The sequence below is a fragment of the Trematomus bernacchii genome, unplaced genomic scaffold (genome assembly GCF_902827165.1).
Source record: "Trematomus bernacchii unplaced genomic scaffold, fTreBer1.1, whole genome shotgun sequence".
In the NCBI taxonomy this organism is placed as follows: Eukaryota; Metazoa; Chordata; class Actinopteri; order Perciformes; family Nototheniidae; genus Trematomus; species Trematomus bernacchii.
Genome location: NW_022987689.1, coordinates 6,384,999 through 6,407,584, shown reverse-complemented (window position 1 = coordinate 6,407,584; position 22,586 = coordinate 6,384,999). Strand labels below are relative to the sequence as shown.

At 39.3% G+C, this 22,586-nt stretch overlaps 2 protein-coding genes across 2 annotated transcripts; both read right to left on the bottom strand.

Moving 5' to 3' along the window:
- Positions 1-173: 173 nt before the first annotated feature.
- Positions 174-11,509, bottom strand: LOC117488580 (fibronectin type III domain-containing protein 7-like). Its single transcript, XM_034137575.1, has 10 exons — positions 11,482-11,509; positions 7,433-7,687; positions 7,097-7,339; positions 6,604-6,873; positions 4,895-5,155; positions 3,864-4,124; positions 1,094-1,354; positions 743-1,003; positions 292-529; positions 174-189 (listed from the first exon to the last, which is right to left on the bottom strand). The coding sequence occupies exons 1-10, from the start codon at positions 11,507-11,509 to the stop codon at positions 174-176; spliced, it is 2,094 nt and encodes a 697-aa protein (XP_033993466.1).
- A 1,480-nt stretch (positions 11,510-12,989) lies between these two features.
- fndc7a (fibronectin type III domain containing 7a) lies at positions 12,990-21,478 on the bottom strand. The gene is made up of 13 exons (XM_034138270.1): positions 21,422-21,478; positions 20,866-20,884; positions 20,336-20,593; positions 19,462-19,722; positions 18,349-18,606; positions 18,017-18,271; positions 17,196-17,450; positions 16,047-16,304; positions 15,119-15,376; positions 14,486-14,740; positions 13,408-13,671; positions 13,268-13,297; positions 12,990-13,021 (listed from the first exon to the last, which is right to left on the bottom strand). The coding sequence occupies exons 1-13, from the start codon at positions 21,476-21,478 to the stop codon at positions 12,990-12,992; spliced, it is 2,460 nt and encodes an 819-aa protein (XP_033994161.1).
- Between the last annotated feature and the right edge of the window lie 1,108 nt (positions 21,479-22,586).

The window sequence follows — 22,586 nt, the reverse complement described above, 5'->3', positions numbered from 1 at the left end:
AGATGCTTCCACACATCAACCCTTCTGTGATGCACTGGGTCTCTGTAGAGTTACAGTACAGAGGCTGACCCATTCCTCTGGAGATGATGGTGGTGTAGTTCTCTGTAGGAACTGAGATGTTCCAGGTGACCGTCAGTTCGCCGGTAACACAGGCCACACTGGCCATCACATCCTCAGGACCACATGGCACTTAAACAAGAGGGGAGAAGTGACATCATAAGTAATTTGCAATGGAAACAGAAACAGTTGAACCCTCTTAATTTACTACCTGAGTCCATGGTGATTTGTGACGAGGTGGACTGACAGTTTCCATTATCATAGGTGACGGTGACGTTGTATGTCTTTCCACAGGGCAGAGAGCGGATTTTACAGTCGTTGACCGTGTTGCTGGTGCAGTTGAGCTGATCCCCGCTCTTATCCACTATGGTTGCTGTGTAGAGGCCTGTGGGGTTATGGTTCTGCCACACTATCAGAGCATGGTTGGCATCACAGTCTCTGAACGCCTCAATATTTGTTGGAGGACAAGGAGCTGATGGAGAGGCAGAGGATTTAGTTGATTAGATGAACAGTGCATCCAGCTTTGGAGCATTTTAAAAGGAGGTAGATGTTAGTAAAAACTTGAAGGATAACCAGAGTTTCCAGTTAGTAAAAATGTTGTTGCAATGTTTTTTTCTTCCTCCAAATATAATCATGAATCAACATTTTAAATCTAATTAGTATGTTTTCCAACCCTCTGACCTACCTGTCATAAAGTTAACTTGGTTACTGGAGCTGCTGTTGCACTTTATGTTGGTGCCGATAACGCTGACAGTGTAATTCTGTCCGCATCTCAGGTTTTCGATCAAGCAGTTGGGGCCCATTGAATTGCAACTGTGCACATTCCCATTGTCATCCTCAGCGACGGCAACGTAGAATATGACACCAATGTTTGTCACCCAGGTAACTCTAGCAGAGTCTTGGCTGCAGTCAACTGATACTGACGCATTAATTGGCTTGCAGGGAACTAAAGAAAGGAGAAGTTTGTGTTAAGACAATAACAAGCAAAAATCAAATCACATGTAAGTAAGTGTCTCACAGAGCTCCCAGTACCTACCAGTCTGAGCAACGCTTCCCAGTACCCTTTCAGTGGAGCAGTTGTCATTGGAGGCAACGATCCACACACTGAGATGTTCACCACATGGAATTCCCATTATCGCACAGCTGTTGGTGGCGGAGGTGCAGTTGTAGGTTTCTACAGTGTTCCCCTGTGCTTCTACAGTGTAAGAGAGAGCTCCTGCTGCAGAGTCCCAGGTTGTGATCAACTTTTCAGAGTGACAACCATCTCCCGTCCTAACGTTTGTTGGGAGACAAGGAGCTGCAGGAAAGGAGAAATAAAAAGGCTCACTTAAATATGGTGCAAATCCAGGGGCAATATCTTTAGAGGCAGAACACTGTTTTTAAAGGCAGAACACTTGATATTGGAGGGAAAAATGTAATTCCCTCCAATATCAAGATTCTACGGAAGAGGATTTTGGGATGTGTTCTGAGAAAAAAGTCAGAATTCTGATATTAAAGTCAGAAGTACGGGTACCTGTATAGAACCAACTTCAGTGAGAGACTCTCATAATGCAGTAGGGAACATTAGAGGAGGTAACGGACTTTTTGCGCGACAGAAGGGTCCCGGAGGAAACCATATTCCAAATGGAAGAACAAAAGGTGAGTTATAAATATATATGTGTTGTTTTGGCGTTCGTAAAAACAGCGAAAAGGCGTTAGAATATGAAATGGAGACAATGTTTAGCTAGCAGCAAGTGTGTTAGCTTATTCGCTAAGGTAATTTAATTCCCGGATCTAATCCTGTAAATAATGGGTTTAGTTCGATCGACAATGTTGATAATTTAATCTAGTAAATTACGAGTTTATATCAAAATCTAAAACATTAAGTTATAACCAGACTGTATACATTACAAATGTAATAATTACCCGTTCTAGCTACTTGAGTTTAGCCAAACAATTCAAAGGACAAAATCAACATAATGTACTGAAAGACCAATCTTTATTTTAAGGGTCCTCTCCTTCTTTTAAATGAAATCTTCAGACGTGAGATTTTAGTAATACAGTAATAGTAAAGTCAACCTAAAAAACTGAACCACTCTTAACAGTCACATTTTCTTTATTTATTATCTAAAGCATGTGTTACATTTATGTTCCCCCTCTCATATTCAGCATCTGAAAATGTTAGATAAAACATTCAAATCTGACTGCAGATTAGCACCATTTGTGTGTGACGTGACAAATTCTGCGGTACAAGGCACAAGCATTGTGAAGCTTATAAAATTAGGCAAATAGAAATAATCATCTCATCGATTGTACATGTTGAAATAGCAATGAAAAAGGTGCCTTCGTTCAGCTGACTGTGTTTCTTTTGCCACACTTCATAGACCTGACAATAACATACCTGTTCTGAGGTGCAACGTCACAAACAAATGATGGTTCCGTCAGCATGGAAGCATGTTACTACACAACTATTCAGTGTGCAGATCTTTGTTTTCACAATAAAAGTGTGGTTTCTCAGTGAATTTCCTCTATTGGTCTTGAATCTCATAACATCAGCTTTTTATTTTCCTTGTGGATGTTCTTTTTCATCAGAGAAGGAGAAAATGGTGATACAGCGGTGTCTTTCAGGCATGTCCTTACCTAACTGGAATGACAAGTGTTTTTTTTTTATTCAGCTGTGTACTCCAATCAGATTATCAATGAACAGTTCATCAACATTAAAATATCAGTTTTTATTAAAATAATATTTAACTGTTATCAAAACTTAAAGGTGGGGTAGGTAAGTTTGAGAAACCGGCTCGAGATACACTTTTTGTTATATTCCATGGAATGCTCTTAACATCCCGATAGCAATGAATATCTTAAGTGCTTTGACAAAAAATCCATAAAAAAATGTCATCTGTGGAAGCCGTAGTACTGTAAAAAGCAAGACCAATCATTTTAGCCGGCCCGGCTAAAATAACTGGATGGCCTACCTGCCTGTCAGCCTTCCATCTGTGCACAAACTTATCTCGTGCCCTCATTGGTCATGTGCGCGTTCGTGTGTGTTGGAGGAGGGGCTCTGTAAGGAAGTGGCAGATTTTTTCCGGCTGTGTATTTTCAAATTCTAGCTGGTTTCTCCAAAATGACCTACCCCACCTTTAATGTAGAATCATGCTGTTTGGTTGTGTCACTGCAATAATCACACAATATGCAGAGACAAATGTTAGCAATTCTCACTATATGTTAAAGAATCCTCGCTTAAATACATTCAAATGCCAAATCTATTTGAATAAAACACCAGTAAAATATAAATAGAGAACTAGAATTTACTTACCAAAGAAACCACATGCATGGACGGTCCGCAGAGCAAGCAATGAAACAAGTCTGATATTTGCATTAAATATCCAAAAGACAGCAAATACGGCCATGGTCAAGTTATGTCCACCCAATAAACTAATTTGGTTGAGCCGCCTGTAGCACAGAGCTGCTAACAGAGAGGACAGGAAGCTAACAGCCACACGGTTTCACTACTGCATAATGTGAAGTGAGTCTCTCACTGAAGTTGGTTCACTACAGTTACCGTACTTCCGACTTTTTTCTCAGAATTCTGACTTTAATCTCAGAATTCTGACTTTAATCTCTGAACTCCAAAAAGAATTATCATGTGGCCCTAATCCTCTTCCGTAAGAATCAAATCACAATTGCAATGTGTGTCAAAATACACAATTATATGCGTTTATATAAAAACAGTCCTAAAACCAGACAAGCATTGAGAACAAGTTGTGCTGTAGTATGTATTTTGGATTCATGATATATTTATATTAACAAAATGAAATCATACTCACAGGTCCGGACAAACTCAGGATTGCTGGCTTCGCTTTTGCATACATCGTTGACGGCATAAACAGTGTACGTGTAAAACTGACCACAGCCAGTGTTAGTGAATAAACACTTGCTGTCTGCCGTCCTGCACTCAGTTTTATGGCCACTTTTGTTCACAGCCGTTGCCACATAGTGTTGGGTGTTGTTGGTGGGCTGCCAGCTAAAGATGATCACATTGCTCGAACAATCGTGACTTGTCTCGGGATTAGCAGGAGCACAGGGGACTGGGGAAACATTTTGACAAAGAACAGTTATAAGAACAGGGAATAAAACGGTTTAAAAATGTTCAAAATCTGCCTGGATGTCATAAAAGAAGTCCAGTTATGCAGAATTGAGTGGAGTTTATATTGATCAGTATTTTGTGACGCACTGTATTGTTTTAAAAATGAAGTATTCACAGCAGATTCACAGGCCACAATTCACCTCCTATTGTTCAAAGGTCGTCAAATAGATACAGATATTTTACTCCTATTGTAATTTCCCTCTTTGCAGCATTCAACACTTCATTGGAGTAAACAGGCAATTTTGCTGTGTGTGCGTGTAGATATTTCCCTAGGCGGACTGTATATGGTTTGTCTCCTTTACCTTTTCACTCAGACTGACGTGAGAGCTGACCTTTGAGATAAGTCCTTGACTTAATAGACTCTAAAGACACTTGACCGACTGGTGTTGGATAGCTGGTCTTGGTGGCAAAAGAGAGTGTGTGTTTCACCCCTCAGCTTGAGAAAATCCTAAAGGAGACAATGGGAGGAACCTAATCAGCTTCCCTAGAGGATGAAGTTATGGGGAAATGTTGTGATAAAGAGCTTTGAATGTGTCCTGAACTGTGAGTGTGTGTGACACTGAGAGGTAAAATGAGAAGGTGTGGATATGTAGGAAACATATACAGACATGTGATGAGGCACAATGAAAGGGGGGGACAATACATACATTCACAAGGAAAGTACAGACAAATATAAGCCATCTTTTGTAGTTTACACAAGAGCAGGCCTACCTGTCTTGAACGGGGAATGGACGTTGGAGATGCTCTCACAGTCGTCTGAGATGGCTGTTACATGGACCTGGTACTCCTCACCACATTTGAGCATGGTGATGTGGCAGCTTGTGGAGGCCGATGTGCAGTTAAGGGCCGCACCAGTGCCATCAGTGGCTGTTGCCCTGTACAAGTCGGCCCCGAATACCAAATCCCAAGTTACTTTCACCAAGCCTCTCGTGCAGTTGTACTCAGCTGAGACTGTCGTCACCGGGTTAATAGCTGAGGAAAAATGTGTGAACAGATGATACAGGTTTTCAGAATATGTTTCAGAACATTGTTTTATAGGAACGATTCTGCCTGCGTGAAATGTAATGCTTAAGGTTTTAAGATTCACTAGACCAAAAACGTATATCTTGTTTTGTGTGCCTTCATAAGAGGTCGAACTGGGTTAATTAAGGTCACAAGGTTACTTTTTAGTCAACAAAATTATTATTTGTTCTTGTATAGTCCATATAACATATGACGTATATATATAAAATACTTATAATCTGGTAAATTCCAGATTTGTTATCTTCATTAATGGGCAAGCTCAGATTTTGGAAAGGGAAGAATTATATTATATATCCTTTTATTTAACCAGGTAAACACTCATTGAGATTAAAATCTCTTTTTCAAGAGCGACCTGGCCAAGAAGGGCAGCATGAACAAAGTTACAACAGATAAAACACAGACAATACAGGCAGACGAATACAGCGGTCATAAAACACAAATGAAATGGCACATTAACCAGTCAATATGCAAATAAAAGAAACTATTACAAATCAGTAAAAACTGGCACAATTTAAAACGACTTCAATTATAGGATATACGAGCAATCACATCGACCAATAGATTCTTGTTCTCTGTCCTTTAAGATGGACTTGAATTCCCCCATAGTGATACAATCTGACAGTTTCAGCTCCTTCTGTATATTATTCCAAGCATAAGGGACAGCATATTTAAAAGCTTTTTTTACCCAGTTCTGTTCTCAATTTAGGAACCAGCATCTGAATAAATTCTTGGGAGCGCATATAGACTGGAGAGAACCAGCCCAAGAGAGATTTATATATATATATATATATATATATATATAACCCAACCAATGGGAAAGTCTGCGTGCAGACAAAGATGGCCAATTAGCAGCAGCATACAAAGTGCAGTGGTGTACACGATATCCATATCCAGTAACAAAACGTAATGCACAATGGTACACAGTATCCAAACTCTTTAGGCACTGGTCAGAGGCATTCATATAAAGCAGATCACCATCATCCAAAACCGGTAAATCAAATGATCAAATGTTTCCTTGTCTGAAAGGAGAAACAGGATTTGTTTCTGTAAAATAAACCTTATTTTATTTTTAGCTTTGAAACAACATTTTCAGTGTGTGACTTGAAAGATAAGTTCTGATCAATAATAAAACCTAGATATGTGTATGAAGTGACTCTTTCAATGTCAGTTCCTTGAACAGTACAACTCTTAGGGAGAATAGAAGTTAACTTTTTGCCATTTGAGAATATCCTGAGTTTGGATTCGTCTGCATTTAATACTAACTTGAGTTGAGATAAATGGGATTGAATAACATCAAAGGAAGTTGGGAATTACCCCTTTATACTTAAGTAAGGTTGTAGTCGGTCAACACAAAACAAAAAGGGCAAGTGCATCCATTCTGCTGCTAAGATACTCACTAGAGGTGTTGTATGTAACAGCAGAGGGCTCCCCAGGAACCATGAAGCCGTTGAGTGATGATACTCCCACTGTGTATCTGGAACAGGGCTCCAGATCACTGATGTCCATGGTGGTTTTTGCGGTGCTTCTGATGACCGGCTGATCGCTGGGCTTGTCGTTGTCACTCACGGCCACTTGATAACGCAAGACTTTACTAACAGTGTTCCACATCACTCGAGCTGTGCTCTTCCCCGTCGTATTTATGGACACTCCTGTTGGTGGCTGTACCACTACCAGGAGAAAATACAAGTTTAATCTTATGCATTTTTTTATCCTCAGTCATGTTTGTATACATCCCAACTGTAAAGGATTTGCTCAAACATAACACGCTGTTTAGACATTTTTTTTGAAGGAACCTTGATTCTGATCCGCATTACAAAAATGGAACCCTCTGAAAAACAACAAAACCAGCATTTCATTTGCACTTACACGTTGTGATTGTCCTTGTATTACTTTTGGCCCCTCTTCCGGCGCTGTTTAATGAGTAGACGTAACAGTTGTACGTTGTAGAAGGAGTTAGGCCGTCCATTTGTCCAACTGGGCCTGTGAAGGTCTCGTTGTATTGTTTTGGGGGATCAATAATCAACTCTGTCACAAACAAGATGTAGCCGTCTGCCCCAACCATGCTAGACCACTGGAACTTTATAGATGTACTGGAAATAGCTTGTGAAGAGGTGATCTGAGAAGTGGCTGGCACTGTGGGAATGAAAGATAAAGACATCAACATTATTTAACAAAGTTGCTTTTCAGTTTCATTTATATGGTAACTTTTTTAAGTGTTTTCTTTACCTGTCTTAGTGGTTTCAAAGCTAGTGCACACCACATGGTTGTATTCGAAGACCTTCAGTGTGACTTTATAGTCATGTCCGGGTTTCAAACCGTGAATCAGCCTGTTTGTGCTTTGCTGCCACACCACCACTGGGGCGATGCTGGTGGAGTTCACAACCCTCAGGTCCAGTCTATATACCGTAGCTCCAAGGTAGCTGCTCCATATCACATTCAGTGTTGAAGCTGAAGGAGAAGTCACTGACTCTATACTACATCCTGAACAAAGAAAGAAAAGGAATAATATCTGTCTAGGAATATCATTTTCATTGCCTTTTGAGATGAAAGGGTAAAATAAAGTTAATTGAATCCGTGAATTTTACTTTATTTAACTATAGTGTTGTTTTTTGTATTGGCAGGAATATCAAACCATGGACTATTGTGAGTGAATTATATCATTTTGTGAATAACCTATATAATATATTTGGTTGTGATAAATATTTTCTGTGCTAAAAACGTCCCACTGCTTGCTCAGAATTCAGGCACAGATCTTTTTCCATACCCTTACCCTTAAGAAACATGTTTAAGAAGTTGTGGCACTAATGAACACATTTACGGTAGGAGTGAGTGGTAAACGGGATGTCTTTTACATATAAAGCAGTGGCCCTCTAGTGGTGAGCAGCAGCTGCTTTTATTTTCAATTAATCAAATCCTCTGTCCATACAATCCACCTCAAGCTTTTCAGTTAGCAGCAGTGTTTGTATGTTGGACGTGAAACACTTAATCACATTATATTGTCTTTAATTGATCAGTTTAGTTAATATCTTCAATTTTTTACAATAGGGTTCGTATATATTTATTATATATATTTTGCGAAATGGGCAGGTAATATAAGATTATTTTCTTCTCCCTGCTCTTTTTCGGGTATGGTGTGTTTGTAGAGACATGTTTTGTAAATAATTGTTATACATTAAGTTGTGCATACCATGCACGGAACAAATAAAAATGAATGAAATTAGGATTTGGGTGAATTAAATATGTTTGATTAATTTCTAAAATGGTTTTGATCAAAGCTCCAGTTAGAATAAGTTATACATTATTAAATATAACAGAAGAATAGATGACTATATGAAGATTCACTGTGATGATATTTAAATGATAAAGCTATTGAATAGGAACATTCTTATCAATATCTCGAACTATCCTGCCATCTCGGTGATGAACAAAAAAAATGTAATCTGTCAGGGTCTCTGCTCACATCAATACTATCAGCAAAACAGAACACTCACCTGTTGCCAAAACATGTTGTGTCTAAGGAAAATAAAAACATTGGACATTAAAATATGAAAAAACAAGGATGAAATTAAAGCAAAACAGAAACGTATTTATATACAATGAAAAGCTTAATTACCTGTATGACAGACAAAAGGATCACTGAATAAAACATCCATATCATATCCATTGTGATTGTCAGAGTTGCAGTGCGTTACTGTACATCCATACAGTATGTGGGTTCTTCACACTGCATCTCATCTGCAATATTTAACGGCTGAGAGTCGGAGATCAACTTTATGGGAACCAATCAGGACAGCCTAAATGAGGACAGGTGAATGCCTTTAGGCCCCCTGCCATCATGAGAAGGAAACAATGTTCGGTGTACTGTAGATTAGGATTCTTTGAAACCCCCCACCCCCTGTTACGCTCAATCTACACTTCCTCCATCTTCCTGGAATATCTTATTTTGGTATCTCTGGAGACTTTGTCTGACCAACATCGCTTAGAAGGTGAAAATAAGCACCAAACATGACAAGTGATTTTTCTCTAAATATCCAAACAAATTTCGCTGTGTTTTTAGTATAAAGAACAGAAAGTAATACGACCCCCTTTGTATGACATAGGAGTCATAGTCCCCCCTTCTAAATCCGGGATTTATGTAATTCTTCTCGGAAATGTTTAATGTTGTCCATTTTTTAATAAGAACCTACTTTTTTGGACTGGTTGCCAAGTTAACAAATATGTAGTTATTATTGTGTTAATATCTTGGTTTATTGTTTTTGGAATGAATTCAAAATGAAACATTGGTACATAACTAAGTTTGTTTCGTTGAGATTCAAAGATTCCAATAAGGATCATAAAGTCTTAACATAAGATCGATTTCTGGGACACATGTTAGTGAAACCTTCAGCACGTTTCATATCATGTCATAATCTTTAGACGGATCACAAATGAAGCTCCAGTTTCACCCATTGTGTGGAATTATGTGAAAACCTCACTTCTCGTCTACTTGTAATATAACACTTATATTTCTCACTCCATGAATAGTGGACCAAGACACTTACACAGTTCATCATCACTGTGAAATGACTTTGTTTCAAATATATGCTCGTAAAACAACATTTTATAATTCATTTTATACTGCATTGTATTGTTGCAAAGAGACACATCCTTAGGCTGTTACCTAAAGATAAAGCCATGAGTGTTACATGACAATAAGAACGCCTCTTGTCTTTCTAGATCAGTGGTTCCCAACCTGGGGGGCGCGCCCCCCTTGGGGGGGCGTCAACAATCGCAGGGAGTGCGCCAGGCCTCAGATGATTTGAGGCCTAATATCATATTTAGATTTTTTTTTTTTTTTTTTTACATATAATTGTTACACAATACATGATTGTATACATTACAATAAACGTATACAAAATAATTAATTTTAATAAAAATTCAAGTTAGTAGCTAATAAAGGCATAAAAAGACAGAAATGCATACTTTTTTCTATAATAAATAATAATAATATAATATAATATAAATGTTTCTTCTGCGCGTAAGGTATCCAAACCGGGCTTGTCTGGATAAGCGCATTTTTAAAACATAGTCATTGTCCATGCCGGTTTCAGTTGGATTATTTGTCACAGTTGCTCCGATCAGATCGGTCTCCTCCATTTTGTGGATTATTTACGACTTTTGAATCCACATGAACACATCGGCAAAATCCGGCTTACTTTGAGCATGTGTTTTAAACAGTTTAATCCCTTTGCGAATTTTTTACACTTGCGCCGTCATAATATGAATTTCTTCATACAGCGGGAATCCAAATGAATTCATCCTGAGTCCAATAACCATCAAAGTCACTCCAATAGTGCTCCTTAAATACGCTTTCATCCTCCTTTAACAAAATACGTCACATTCATCCAGTTTGTGACAGTAGTTGTAGCATTTTGAGACTCATAAACTCTAATTACCGCTGTTGCCTTGTCTGTTGCACCCCCCCCCCCTTGTGTGTGTGTGTGTGTGGGGGGGGGGGGGGCGCAACTTCCAACAGGTGTAATTTGGGGGGGCTCTCGGGAAAAGGGTTGGGAACCCCTGTTCTAGATGATTCTTAACTTCCCCATAATCCTGATTGACAGTCTTTGCTGTAAAACAGGATTAATAGCACAATTTGCTCAATTCAAAAGAGCTGGAATTCGAGTGTATTTTATTAGTATTAATCAAAGTCAATGTTTATTTGAATATGTGCAACTCAACTTCAAAGCCTGAGAGTTAACGTGATTTATGCAAACAAATCATTCATTGGTGTTTTAAAGAAGTCAATAATAAGCAGCCTATTGACATTTAGTCTTTTACTTATAGAGTTATCATCATCATCATCGTCATCGTCATCATCCAACCTTGCAATGCTTGTGCAATAAGTTCAATCAGAGACGGTTCAGTCACACAACTTTCCAGTGAAAGTGAGTCCATCCGGTCTTCCATAACATTTCCCCTGAATGATTAAGACCTACTTCAGGAAGTTTCTGGTTTATCTTACGGGACTGAATATAGCTCCTGTATCCAACCCCCCCGCACCTGAACAAAACATATTTGACTTCATAAAGAAAACGGACACAAGATGATTGACAGCACACAGTGTTGTAATGGTAAAACTTTATTATTTTCGTCTGTCAACGGAGAGAAAACAAATCCAATGATAGCAGAAGTAACACTGAATCCATCTCCAGCAATCGGATCAGACGTATCTTCCACATGGCATGCATGACTCCGGGCTATCGAGATGGATACCTGCTGCCCCACTTTGAACTGACCCTCTCCTGCTCCAAAGCCCACAGACATGTCGTACAGCACCGTGTGGAGGCCCTCTACTTGGAGAAGTCCTAGGTTCTTGTTCCAAATTCATTTAGTGTTTGAATGACTTTTGTCGTGTTACATTCACGTGGGAGGTTCACTGTTAAGCTTCTATTAAAATAGCTTATTTAACATTTACTGTTGAGGTTACACGAAGATTCATTATGACAGGGCAACTGCATTGATTAAAACATGAAGATAAAAATCATGGCTATTATAAAAAGTAACAATATGGAGAATATTTTTCAGAATCATTGGATACACTTCCAAAGTTATCTATTTTAAACCCATCTTTCATATATTTCATTGTTTTCAACAGTTTAACATTCTCTATAAGGCATTTTTTCCAAACAGCAGTAACACAAAATCTGGATATTCTTTTACAAGAGTGAAATTCCATCGGGGTGGATTGGGTCTCAACAGTTGTTGTTGGTGTAAACAGTGTTCTGTCTGTGCCGAGTATTGACGGTAATGGGGTGGGGGGTGTTCACCGAAGGGCTAGAAAGATAAGAGAGAGAGAACTGATCAACCTGGACTTAGTGGAAAAGGTGGTTATTGCCAATAGGGCTGTGCAATAAATCAATATTATATAGATCTAGATAAAGAACTAGATATTTTGGATATCATTAAAGTGTAATATGTGTTGTCTTTTCCTGGTTTTAAAGGCTGCATTTCAGTAAATTACTGTCATTTCTAATATTTATTATTTGTTTTCTAAGTCATTATATCCACATACTGTACCTGAACATATTTTATGAAAGCACCAAAAGTCAATCTTACGATATCTTTGCAATATCAAAATCAAGGTTTTTGATTCAAAAATATTTAATATACTCCATCGTCGAGGCCTAATTGCTAATATGTCATCATAGCTTCCGTACTTATTCATCACACTCAATAAGTGGATGTTTTGTGCAATAAGAACATTCTTTGTGAAACGTTAAATGCTAAAAGTAGAATACAGCTTAGTCATACTGAGTCAGGGGTTATCAAATATCCCTCATCTTATCTAGTATCACAAACACAATATGATGCTCGTGTGACGATCCTGCAGCATTTCTCCATCTTAATTTACCTTGGTCATTCATCCCATGTTTTATGGACTCGCATAAATCCCAAAAGTCCCAGAAGGAAAAGACGTATAGAGATCAGCCTCACCTGTGCTTGTATTTATGCTATATCTTCTACTTAAACACGCCTAATGTTATACCAGCACACTATAGGCACAGTCAATTTTAAGATGCTTGAGATGCTGTCACTGGATACCCTGAAGCTCTAAGGTATACCATGGATGCGTTCTGTGAAAGCAGCTTTCATCAAATTCTTTCACACATTTTCACAATCTAGAAAAACACTTCACATGTAGGGGAAAGCAAGTTGTTTGTCTCATGTCGATAGATAACTCCAAACGTCTGAAGACATATTGTTCTTACCCGGAGGGAGATGAGTAACGATACATTTACCGCAACTAATCCACACTTCGTCTTCCGCGAGAAATCACTTAAGGAGAGAGATACAGTTTCAGTGCATTAGCCGTTTTCAGACAAATGAATGAAAGGTGACATTAATATATTGACATTTTGATGAATGAGAATATTCCCATCCCCCCCCCCCCCCCCCTTTCTAGATCATAATGTCAATGCAACTCTCATATCTTATCTAACTCTTATCAAGATGCAGATAACAGAATGGTAATCTATTCCTTTCTTTTCTGCAAACTAAAAGTGAAGTTTATAGGATACTTACGCATGCCAGCATGATTTCCTGGGCAGGGAACTGAGAATATAATAAACATTAACGCATTAATGAAACTTGTAACCACAAATGATACGAATAAACAGGTGATTTATACATCTTGTTAATGCTGCATGCACTTCATGACTCACTGGAGTATGTCCTCGGTTGACAGAAGCTGACTTTGATCCCGTCCTGTCCCACTGGTGCCGCCACTACTTTGTAGACGTCCCCACACGTTCTCTCCTCGATATCGCAGTGTTTGCTGCCGGCAGCTGCGGTGCAGGTGTAGTTGGCTCCCGTCCCGTAAAGGTCTACTGTGTGGTTGTGAGTCTGAGGGCCCAGAGAGCGCCAGGACACCCGCAGGGAGTAGCTTCGCATGCGATAGAGCTTCAAACTTGTCGGACAACAGGCACCTGCACGATTGAGTTATGAGGAATAAAGTTGTTCATGTCAAACACATACTGGTTTTGTACTGTTGACTACATTGCTACCAAAAAGTATTTAAAGGTCTCCTATTATGCTATTTTTAGGCATATATTATGGGTCTCGGATGTATAAAAATATATAAAAACATGTCTGTGATGTGTTTTGCTCAAAATACCAAACAGATCTTGCATTTTAGACATCCCTCATATCCCTCTATTTCAGCCCTGTTAGAGAACTGCTGATTTTGGGTCCTTAGCTTGAAAAAAATAAAAAGAGGAGGGGGAGCTAATGCCTGCTCAGAATTCTACCGGCAGATACCGGTAAATTCTGCCGTGGTTAAACGCCATCATGTTCCAAACCACATCAAGGATTATTTCTGAAACGGTATGGTGCTCAAATGCTTTTTCTCTTGCGGGTTTACCACAAGGTGAGTTACTTTTTTTATTTCCTGCTTTTTTACACATGTGCGCTCTCCAGTACTGGTTAGCTCTGAGTGTTAGCGATGCTTGCTAATGTAAACAAAGACCATATTACGTCCAAAACACGTCAGGCATTGTTTCTGATAGCAACTTTCTGCTAGTGCCGTGGGTCCACGACGCAAATCTGGATCAGCTCCGTTGTACCCCCGTTTTTAGAGATTTGGGTACGGAGGAAAAGAGAGGGTTTTGTTTTCTGACACTTTGTGAGTTCCCTGACACACCGGGGACACATATTTATGTATAAAATATATTACAAAGTGCATTTTGCATGATAGGTCCCCTTTAAACTTGTGTGTGTGTACATGTGTGTATTTGCCCTTACCTGATGAGAATCCATAATATTTGCACTCTGACTTGTGTCCTGTGCTGCTGATGGCTTCCAAGTGAACACTGTAGTCGGTGCCACAGGTGATGCATCCCATCAAGCAGTGGGTGTCCAGAGTGTGGCACTTAGCGTGTCCTCGTGGAGACGTCAGGGAGGTGACGTAGGAGCGAGCGCTGCTGCCCAGTGACCAGGTCACGTTTGTCATAGCCTGGGTCACCTGGGTTACATTTACATATGTGGGGCAGCAAGGACCTTGGGGAGTAAATAATATAGCAATAATCAAGACCGGAGTGAAGATACTGTTACATTATTTATTAGTGACTGTAACTTAATATAATTACATTTCTTTTTGTATTTATTTTTAGGTCTGTTACACAAACTAGCGACTAGCCAACAATACCTTTTTGATCTCTTATTATTATTATTATTATTATTATTATAAGAAGCCTATTTTAGCCTAGCTTATGATTACCAGCAGGATCAGCATTTAACTCTAAATTCTGAGCTGCCAATTAAATGTTTTCATATCTTTTGCCTTTGTGGATTTGTTTTCTTTCTTTTTTATGATAACTTAAATCGTCAAACATTTTTTAAATGGTTAGGCTACTACAATATTATAACAAATCCTACCTGTTTCCAAGGTTTTACTGAATCCAGGAAGACTTCTCCCCACAGTTGTGATGGCCACTGCAATGACGTCATATGACGAACCACAGGGCAGCTGTGTGAGCTCACAGGACGAGTTTGTTGTCTGGCAGGTGTGTGTGGCAAAGCGTCCGGTGGCTTTAATGGTGTAATTTGTGTTTGGGGTGTTAGGCGTTGTGATGTGGATTCTGTATGTGGAGTTGTTGCTCTGAGTCATATTCAGGATCTCTGGAGCACACGGAGCTGTTTTCATATTAAAAAAAGAAGAGATAATGCAGCGTGAGTGAGATATTTTTTTAAAGAAACATTGACATTTTGGGGAATATGATAACACTTCATTCCAAAGAGTCATATGAGATGATTGATACCACTATGGGTGTATCAGGAGAGCTAGATACAGCATTTAAGGAATCAATTATACTTCTTCTGGGTATAATATGTACCTGAATTTTCCTCAACTTTAGGTACACCATTTAATAAAGGGCTATTTACGTTTTTTGTACTGATATACCTTTAAGAAAAAAGAATGCAGAGGGACCCGAACTCCACAGTTTGGCCACTATCTTAAATAGACTTCAAAACCAGGCTCTGTTTCTTTAACCAGTTGTCTTTATACATCCATGGTAGAACATATCAGTTATCAGTTTCTGCCTTTTTCCAATTTGTGTGCAAAGCTAACCAGCAGCTGATAGTGGCTTGAAAGAAATGAAAGTAGAATCAATCTTCTCATTTAGTTATGACAAGAAAGCAAAAAGTACATCTTCCCCAAATTTCAAACTAGCATCACTGTGTTATGCCTTAGCTTATATTTTAGGTTTGTTTAGCCCATTTCAAAGACTTCCCTGGGTTCCCTCTCATGAGAGCATGTGTATTTTAGGAAGTGGGATGTCACTCTTAATAGCCCCTTTAATACCTGTTTTTTGTGTGTGTGGTGTGCAGGTGTGGTTGCATCCTCGTAACTCGCTGCAAGGTGTGACGGTCACAGAATAAGCTGTGTCGCACTTCAAATCTGACAGCGCACACACTGGAGCTGTGTCGTTACAGTGGATGACATCATTAGTCTGTGCCGCCATGGTCTGGTACAGCTCGGCCCCTTTGACCGGCAACCAATTGATCTCAAGGGTCTCTGTAGAAACTAGCTGTATGGTAACACCCTGTGGGCAACAAGGAACTGGGGAGAGACGGGGAGAAGAAATTCAAAAAGAGATGAGAACATTAATCAACATTTATGCTATACAAAGTATCATATTGCTGATTTCAGATGTTATTAAAAATGTTTTGAAACTTCTAGGCAGGCATTGTTTTTCTCCCTGTGTGAAACCTAGGTAGTTTATAATCTTCACACTGCTTTTTCTCAAATGTGTCTTGTCTACAGTGGAGAGCGATTCCTACTTTTATAGTTTCTATAGCATTTTACTAGTCATATCAGGAACGATGCAGCTGTACCTAATAACATGCACTCCATTTCATTTGTTCTACAAAGCCATGCTAGTGTTCTTAAAAGGTTTTGTTAGAATGGTTTCATGCGTGATTGTATGAGGTACTTATCCACCAGTGTATTAACTACAGTAGATAATCAGCTCGCCCCAAGGTGCCAGCTATATTTTGAATATTTTCAACTGATCTTTTTCATCATAACGTGTTAAAATGTGTGCTGTGGAAAAGGACAATTTTTCAGAACAATTCCATGCCGGAGGACTCAGTGAATATCCGATATCTGAGACTTAAGAGTCAGCTGCCAAAAACCCTTGCGTTCATGAGCTATGAAGTTAGAAAATAAAATCCAAAAAACCAAACCAAATCAGGTGTGTGTTACAATGGATAATGTACATTTGGGGGGTTTCTTAAAGGATGCTGTTGAGAAGCAACAGGTTACATTTCTGTGGTACTTTAAAAAGAAAGTCAATTTTATTCTTTGGGAGATTTTTGGTGGTAATTGGAAAGTAATAACTATGTGAAGTTAATGAGCTAAATTATATAAATCCATTAGTATGGCCCTCCGACTTGATAACAAAAAACATGTATTTGTGGTGCTGCTACATGTGGGTGCTTCTGGTCGTACTGGTGGTGTAGTTGCTGACGTCTGCGAAAGGGCTTGACCCGGCCTTGTTGTAGGGGAAGACGGAGGTCAGGTAGGTGTAGCCACACATGCAGGAAAACTGGCAGGTGGTTTCAGTGGTGTTACACGACATCTCAGTGCCGTCATCCCTCTTTATGAAAGCCATGTAGTACTCCACCATTGGCACACTATCCCACACCACCGAGCAGTTGCCTTCTTCGGGCTCCTCCACCCAGATGTTCTCTGGGGGACACGGATCTGTCAGAAAAAGAGATAGAGAATGGACATGAATTGGTAAAGGAATAGTTTGACATTTTGGGAAATTGTTCTCTCTTGACAAAAGTTTGATTCAAACGGCAATGATTTTTTAACGATAAATATGAAGATAGAGAAGATTAGCTCGGCTCAGCATAAAGACTGGAGACAGGGAAGCACTTTTGTAACTAATGCTTTTTCAAGATTTTTTAAGCCTTTTATGTGGGGCAAGAGAGAGAGAGGACAAATGGCCATATACGAGTCACAGGTCAGATTTAAACATATGGCAGCTGCTACGGGCTTGCCCCATTTTTGTAAATATTAAACATGATAATATGTATGTATATCTGTACATCATTTGTTTTGACAACCTGTGAGTTTCAGAGGTATTGGTACTAGTCAAAATGTGTTTTTGTTTCAGACGCTAGCTGTTTCCCTTAGGCTAAGCTGCTGGCTGTAGCTTCGTAAAGACACTACAGACATGAGAGTCGTTTTTCAGCAAAAAGCATTGATGTGCTAGACAAGTAAGTTGTTTTTTATGTGGCTGTGGTTGTGTGTGATATACCCACATGTTATGTAGTCTGCTGGTTGCGAGGGGCTGCTGGGACCAGCTTTGTTATAGGCTGTGACAGAGACAGAGTGGTTCTGGCCACACTCCACTGGTACGATAGAACAGTAACTATCAGCTGTTGAATTACAGTGTTGACCATTAGTGGTCCAGACCAAGTAGTTTTCAGCTCCCTGCACTAACAACCAATACACAGCGATCCCAATCGACCGTCCCGGAGACACCTGGACCAACGTCACATCTGGGCTGGAAGGACCTGTCAGTGAAACCAGACAGACATGAGCAACAGGATCTGATACATTCATGCTCTACGTATGTTCTTATCAAGCTTACGTGTGATCTGGCAGACAGTGAGGTCGTCTCCAGCTCGACCCTCTGAGTCCCTTGCTGTGCCCTTGATACAGTAGGTGGTCCCTGCTGCAAGGTCATTAAAGTTGACCGTGGTGTCAGTGGTGTTCAGTTTGACCCGGGAGCTGGAGCCCTCCTGAATGATGCAGAGCATGTAGAGGACAGCGTTCTCCACCGGGGGCCAAGTCACAACAATGGAAGCGTTGTTAGGAGAGGTGGTGTTCAGCTGGGGTGCCATTACCACTACACACAGGGAGAGGGAGAAAGTGATGAGAAAAAATGTACATTGACAAAAATACACAATTAATTTTCATCCACCTGTCCGTGCACATTTTCAATTTGTTCATAAAAAATCCAATTGGAAACGTCTTCAATTCTAAAGGATCTTGAAAATATGCAAAAAGTGTTATGTAAAAGGTGTAATGAAAAGAGATGTAGCACATTAATACTCGAACCAAGCAAAACTTTTATATTTCATTGGCAATCTTTTATTTACACTGCCACCTACTGCTTATCTCAATGAACCAATGCATCGCTATGCATAACGGTAGTGCACTGTTTTTTTTTTGCAAAGCTTTTCTTGAAGTTCGATAAAAAAATGTGCGAAAACCTTTTAGTCCCCTGACAATTGTTTTGTAAGTGTTGTGAAATGGAAACAACACCCCCTTGATAATGTTACATTACTCCTTCAGGGAAGGGAGACAACCCAGTTCTCATGGTTTTGATTTTCATATTATGATAATAGTATATTATAAAAGCATGGATACAGTTTCCACCCTCCTGCTTTGGCTGCAAAGAGCAGACACTGTGACAATAGACAGTGAAATGACACGCTGTTATGACCGGCGGAGTGAGCAAACAAACTTATTGTCCTACAGGAACAACAGATAGGTTTCAACCTTCGTACACCGATTGCCATCAGGGGTAAAGCTTACAACATGTAAAATAGGTGAAAGATATAATTATTAAATGTTATAGTTTCACACAAAGATACTATTTTATGGTGAAAGTCTTAATATGTGATACATTAGCAGGTTTTCAATCTTCTGTCACTATTTAAAATTCTTAGTTGAAGTGTTTTTTGCTTTTTGTGCGTACCTGTCCTGGCCTCGATGGGGTACGAGGGCTGGCTCCGCCCCCCTGAGTTGACGGACATGACACTCAGCCTGTAGTCTGTGTAGGGCTTGAGCTTCACCACCGTGCCGGGGGAGCTGACCACCACCATCTCAGAGAAGTAATCGCCGCTCTCAGACTGCGCCCTCAGGATGTAGCTGGTTGCCCCGGAGACCTCTGTGAACTCAACAGTGATGCTGTCGCTGTTTTTAGAGTAGGCCTGCTCGATGCTGGGCACTTCAGGAGCTGCAGGACAAATCATAGATGTAAACATGTTTACACAGCATTATAACATGGTTGTTAGTCATATTTTCTTACATATAAAAATATATATTATAAATGCAGTGGTGAAATGTATTTAAGTACATTAACTACTATGAAGTACAATTTTTAAGTATGTGTACTATTCCTGAGTTCTTAAACGTTTCTTTTCTTCTGCACCACATTTAAGAAAGACATTTAAAAAATGTTAAGCCGTATTCATTTTAAAAATATGGAGTTTAGACTGTATATTATGCAATAGATAAGAAGATATTTGAAAATTAGAGCTGCAACTTACCATTTTTACCTTGTCGATGAATAGTTTGGACAATAGAACTTCTAGAAATGTCCATAAAAGCTTCCAAAGGTGATGTCCAATGTACGGTAATTTAAGTAACAACTAGTTTTCTTTTGATTCATTTATGATTTTGGGTCTTAAAAGTATGATACATTAAGAAAGTTAAGACTCAGGACTCTTGCCACTAATTTAAAAATGTAAAATAAATTAGGGCTTTCTTTATGGATAGTAAAGATCTAAATCTGAATTGCCCCCAGGACTCATTGTCCTACTTCACCTCTCCCTGCAGTAGCTACTGACCTGTTGTATCCTCTGTGTCTGCGCTGCTCAGGACATTGAGAGCATTGTCCATGGCTTCGAGCTGCATGGTGTACATTGTGTTCGGTGACAGGGAGATGACGGAGCCCGTCACGACGTTGCCACTGAAGTGAGCGAAGACGGGTTGTCCAGGTGTGTTTTTTGGTGTCGCTGTGATCTTGTAGGAGCTGGCTCCAGTGTAGCTGCTCCACTGCACTGTCATACTCTTAGATGTGACCGTAAACACGGACAGAGTGATGTCTGAGGGAGATAGAGAAGGAAACTATGATGGGATACATTTAAAAAGACTTGTGGGTGATTTTTTTTATATTGTGAGTAAATCAAATCCCAGATGCTAATGAAATACACATACTTGGTTTATTCAGAAAAGGTGACTTAACCTTTGTTTATGGAAATTAATACATTTTAGGGGTTAATAATTCTAAGTGATAGATTTCAAATAAGGTGCTTACATTTTTGGGGAGTTTTGAATCATCATAACGTTAAGGAAAATGCAAAAGAGGACTATTTACCGTTTTGTGCAGCACAGATCTGAAATGATCAAACATGGCAGGTTAATGAATGAAACAAGGAAATAACATGATCCAAATCAAAAGAAAACACATTACTCTACAAAACAAGAGCATTATTCCAAGGGGTAGCTGTTGGTATCTCACAGGCAAATTATGCCTCAGGATATAATGCCTCAGGATATAATGCCTCAGGATATAATGCCTGTATCATATTCTCGGCGCATGAGAGGCAGCAGGCTGCACATTACCTTCACTCAACACAGATTTCAGGACCGGTCGGCGCAGGTATTTCTTTCAGGTCCGAATGAATTTGTCTATTGAGCTAAGGTTGGGCATGCCACATGCACTTGTTGAAAGCAGTGACACTCAAAAGACCCTGTGTTCATATAACTCAAAAGTCCTCCCTCTGCACACGATTATTAACTGGATGTATAAAATATGCACTATTTCAAAGATTTGAAAAGATACACCAATGACACTGAAATTGTTATTTGTAGTTATGGTTAAAACATTTAAGAGGAAATGAGTGTGAAATGAGAAAAGTATAATGTCTTACCTCTGTGAAGGTCAATAAAAGCAAAAGTTTCAGCATTTTTAATTTTGGCGTTCCCATGACTTTTTTCTGTTGAGCCACTGCCTTGAGGCGAGATGTGTGATGCTGTTTCTCAAAATGACTTTAGGGAAGAAGCTCTGGCTTAAATTTGACTTCTTTTTTTTGTTCTCCCTCCCTCCCTTTCTCAGATGAAACGACAGGTACTTTATTGTTTCAGCAAATACAAAGAGCCCAAAGGCTGTAACTCCTCCCCACGGGGCTGTTTGGTGGCCTATCAGAGCCGGAGAAGACCGCTGATCTTTGTTAGGTGAGGATGTAGAGGAAAAACTGTCTTGCAGATCCTTTGTTTTAACAACTGTGTCTCTAAAAAGCACAAATGGTGCAAATTGATTCCTGATTGTAGTCAACAATCAATGAAAACTACCCTAACCTCCCAGCTAAGTAATATAACAAAAAAATAACTTGATATTAGTGACCTATTTTTCAGGAGGTTTCATGGCCTGTTTAAGGTTTCATTCAAACAATACATTATCTACTGGGGTAGATCCATGATATCTTGTGATAGATGACACCTCTCTACAAGTTATTCATAATTTAGTCATCAATTTGTCTACTCAAATCTAAGAACCACACTTTGTTAACTGAACAAATCAATACAGTGTGTCTGCAGGTGTCAATAAGGTAAAGCATTTGCAACTGAAGCACATGACATAGATACTTCATCTTTCAATCAACTGAAATAAATAGTTTCTTTCACCACAACACTTGCAAACAAATTAAACCAGCAGAAACAAGCTGGATCATGTAACCACATACAACATGCATTTGGATAACTAATTTAATATATTACATGTTACTAGAGCTACATTTACCGTACTGTTATAACATGAATGTATCCACAGTTCAGTGTTCAAACGGTTCCAGTTAAGGTGACACAGTTGAGATGAGGTGAGGTTATAATAGCTATAATAGCTTTTCTTCTCCCCAGTGGGCGTCAGGTGTGTTATGAAGATGGTAGGGAGGATCCAAGGAGCCTAGATAAAATCTTTTGTGCATAAGGCCAAAAGGAAGGAGCTGCTCATATTCAACTCCATGGAAATTAGATAATGACGCTTTAAAAGAGTTCACAGAACAAAAAGTAACAGTGTCAGATCTTTCATTGTTTTGT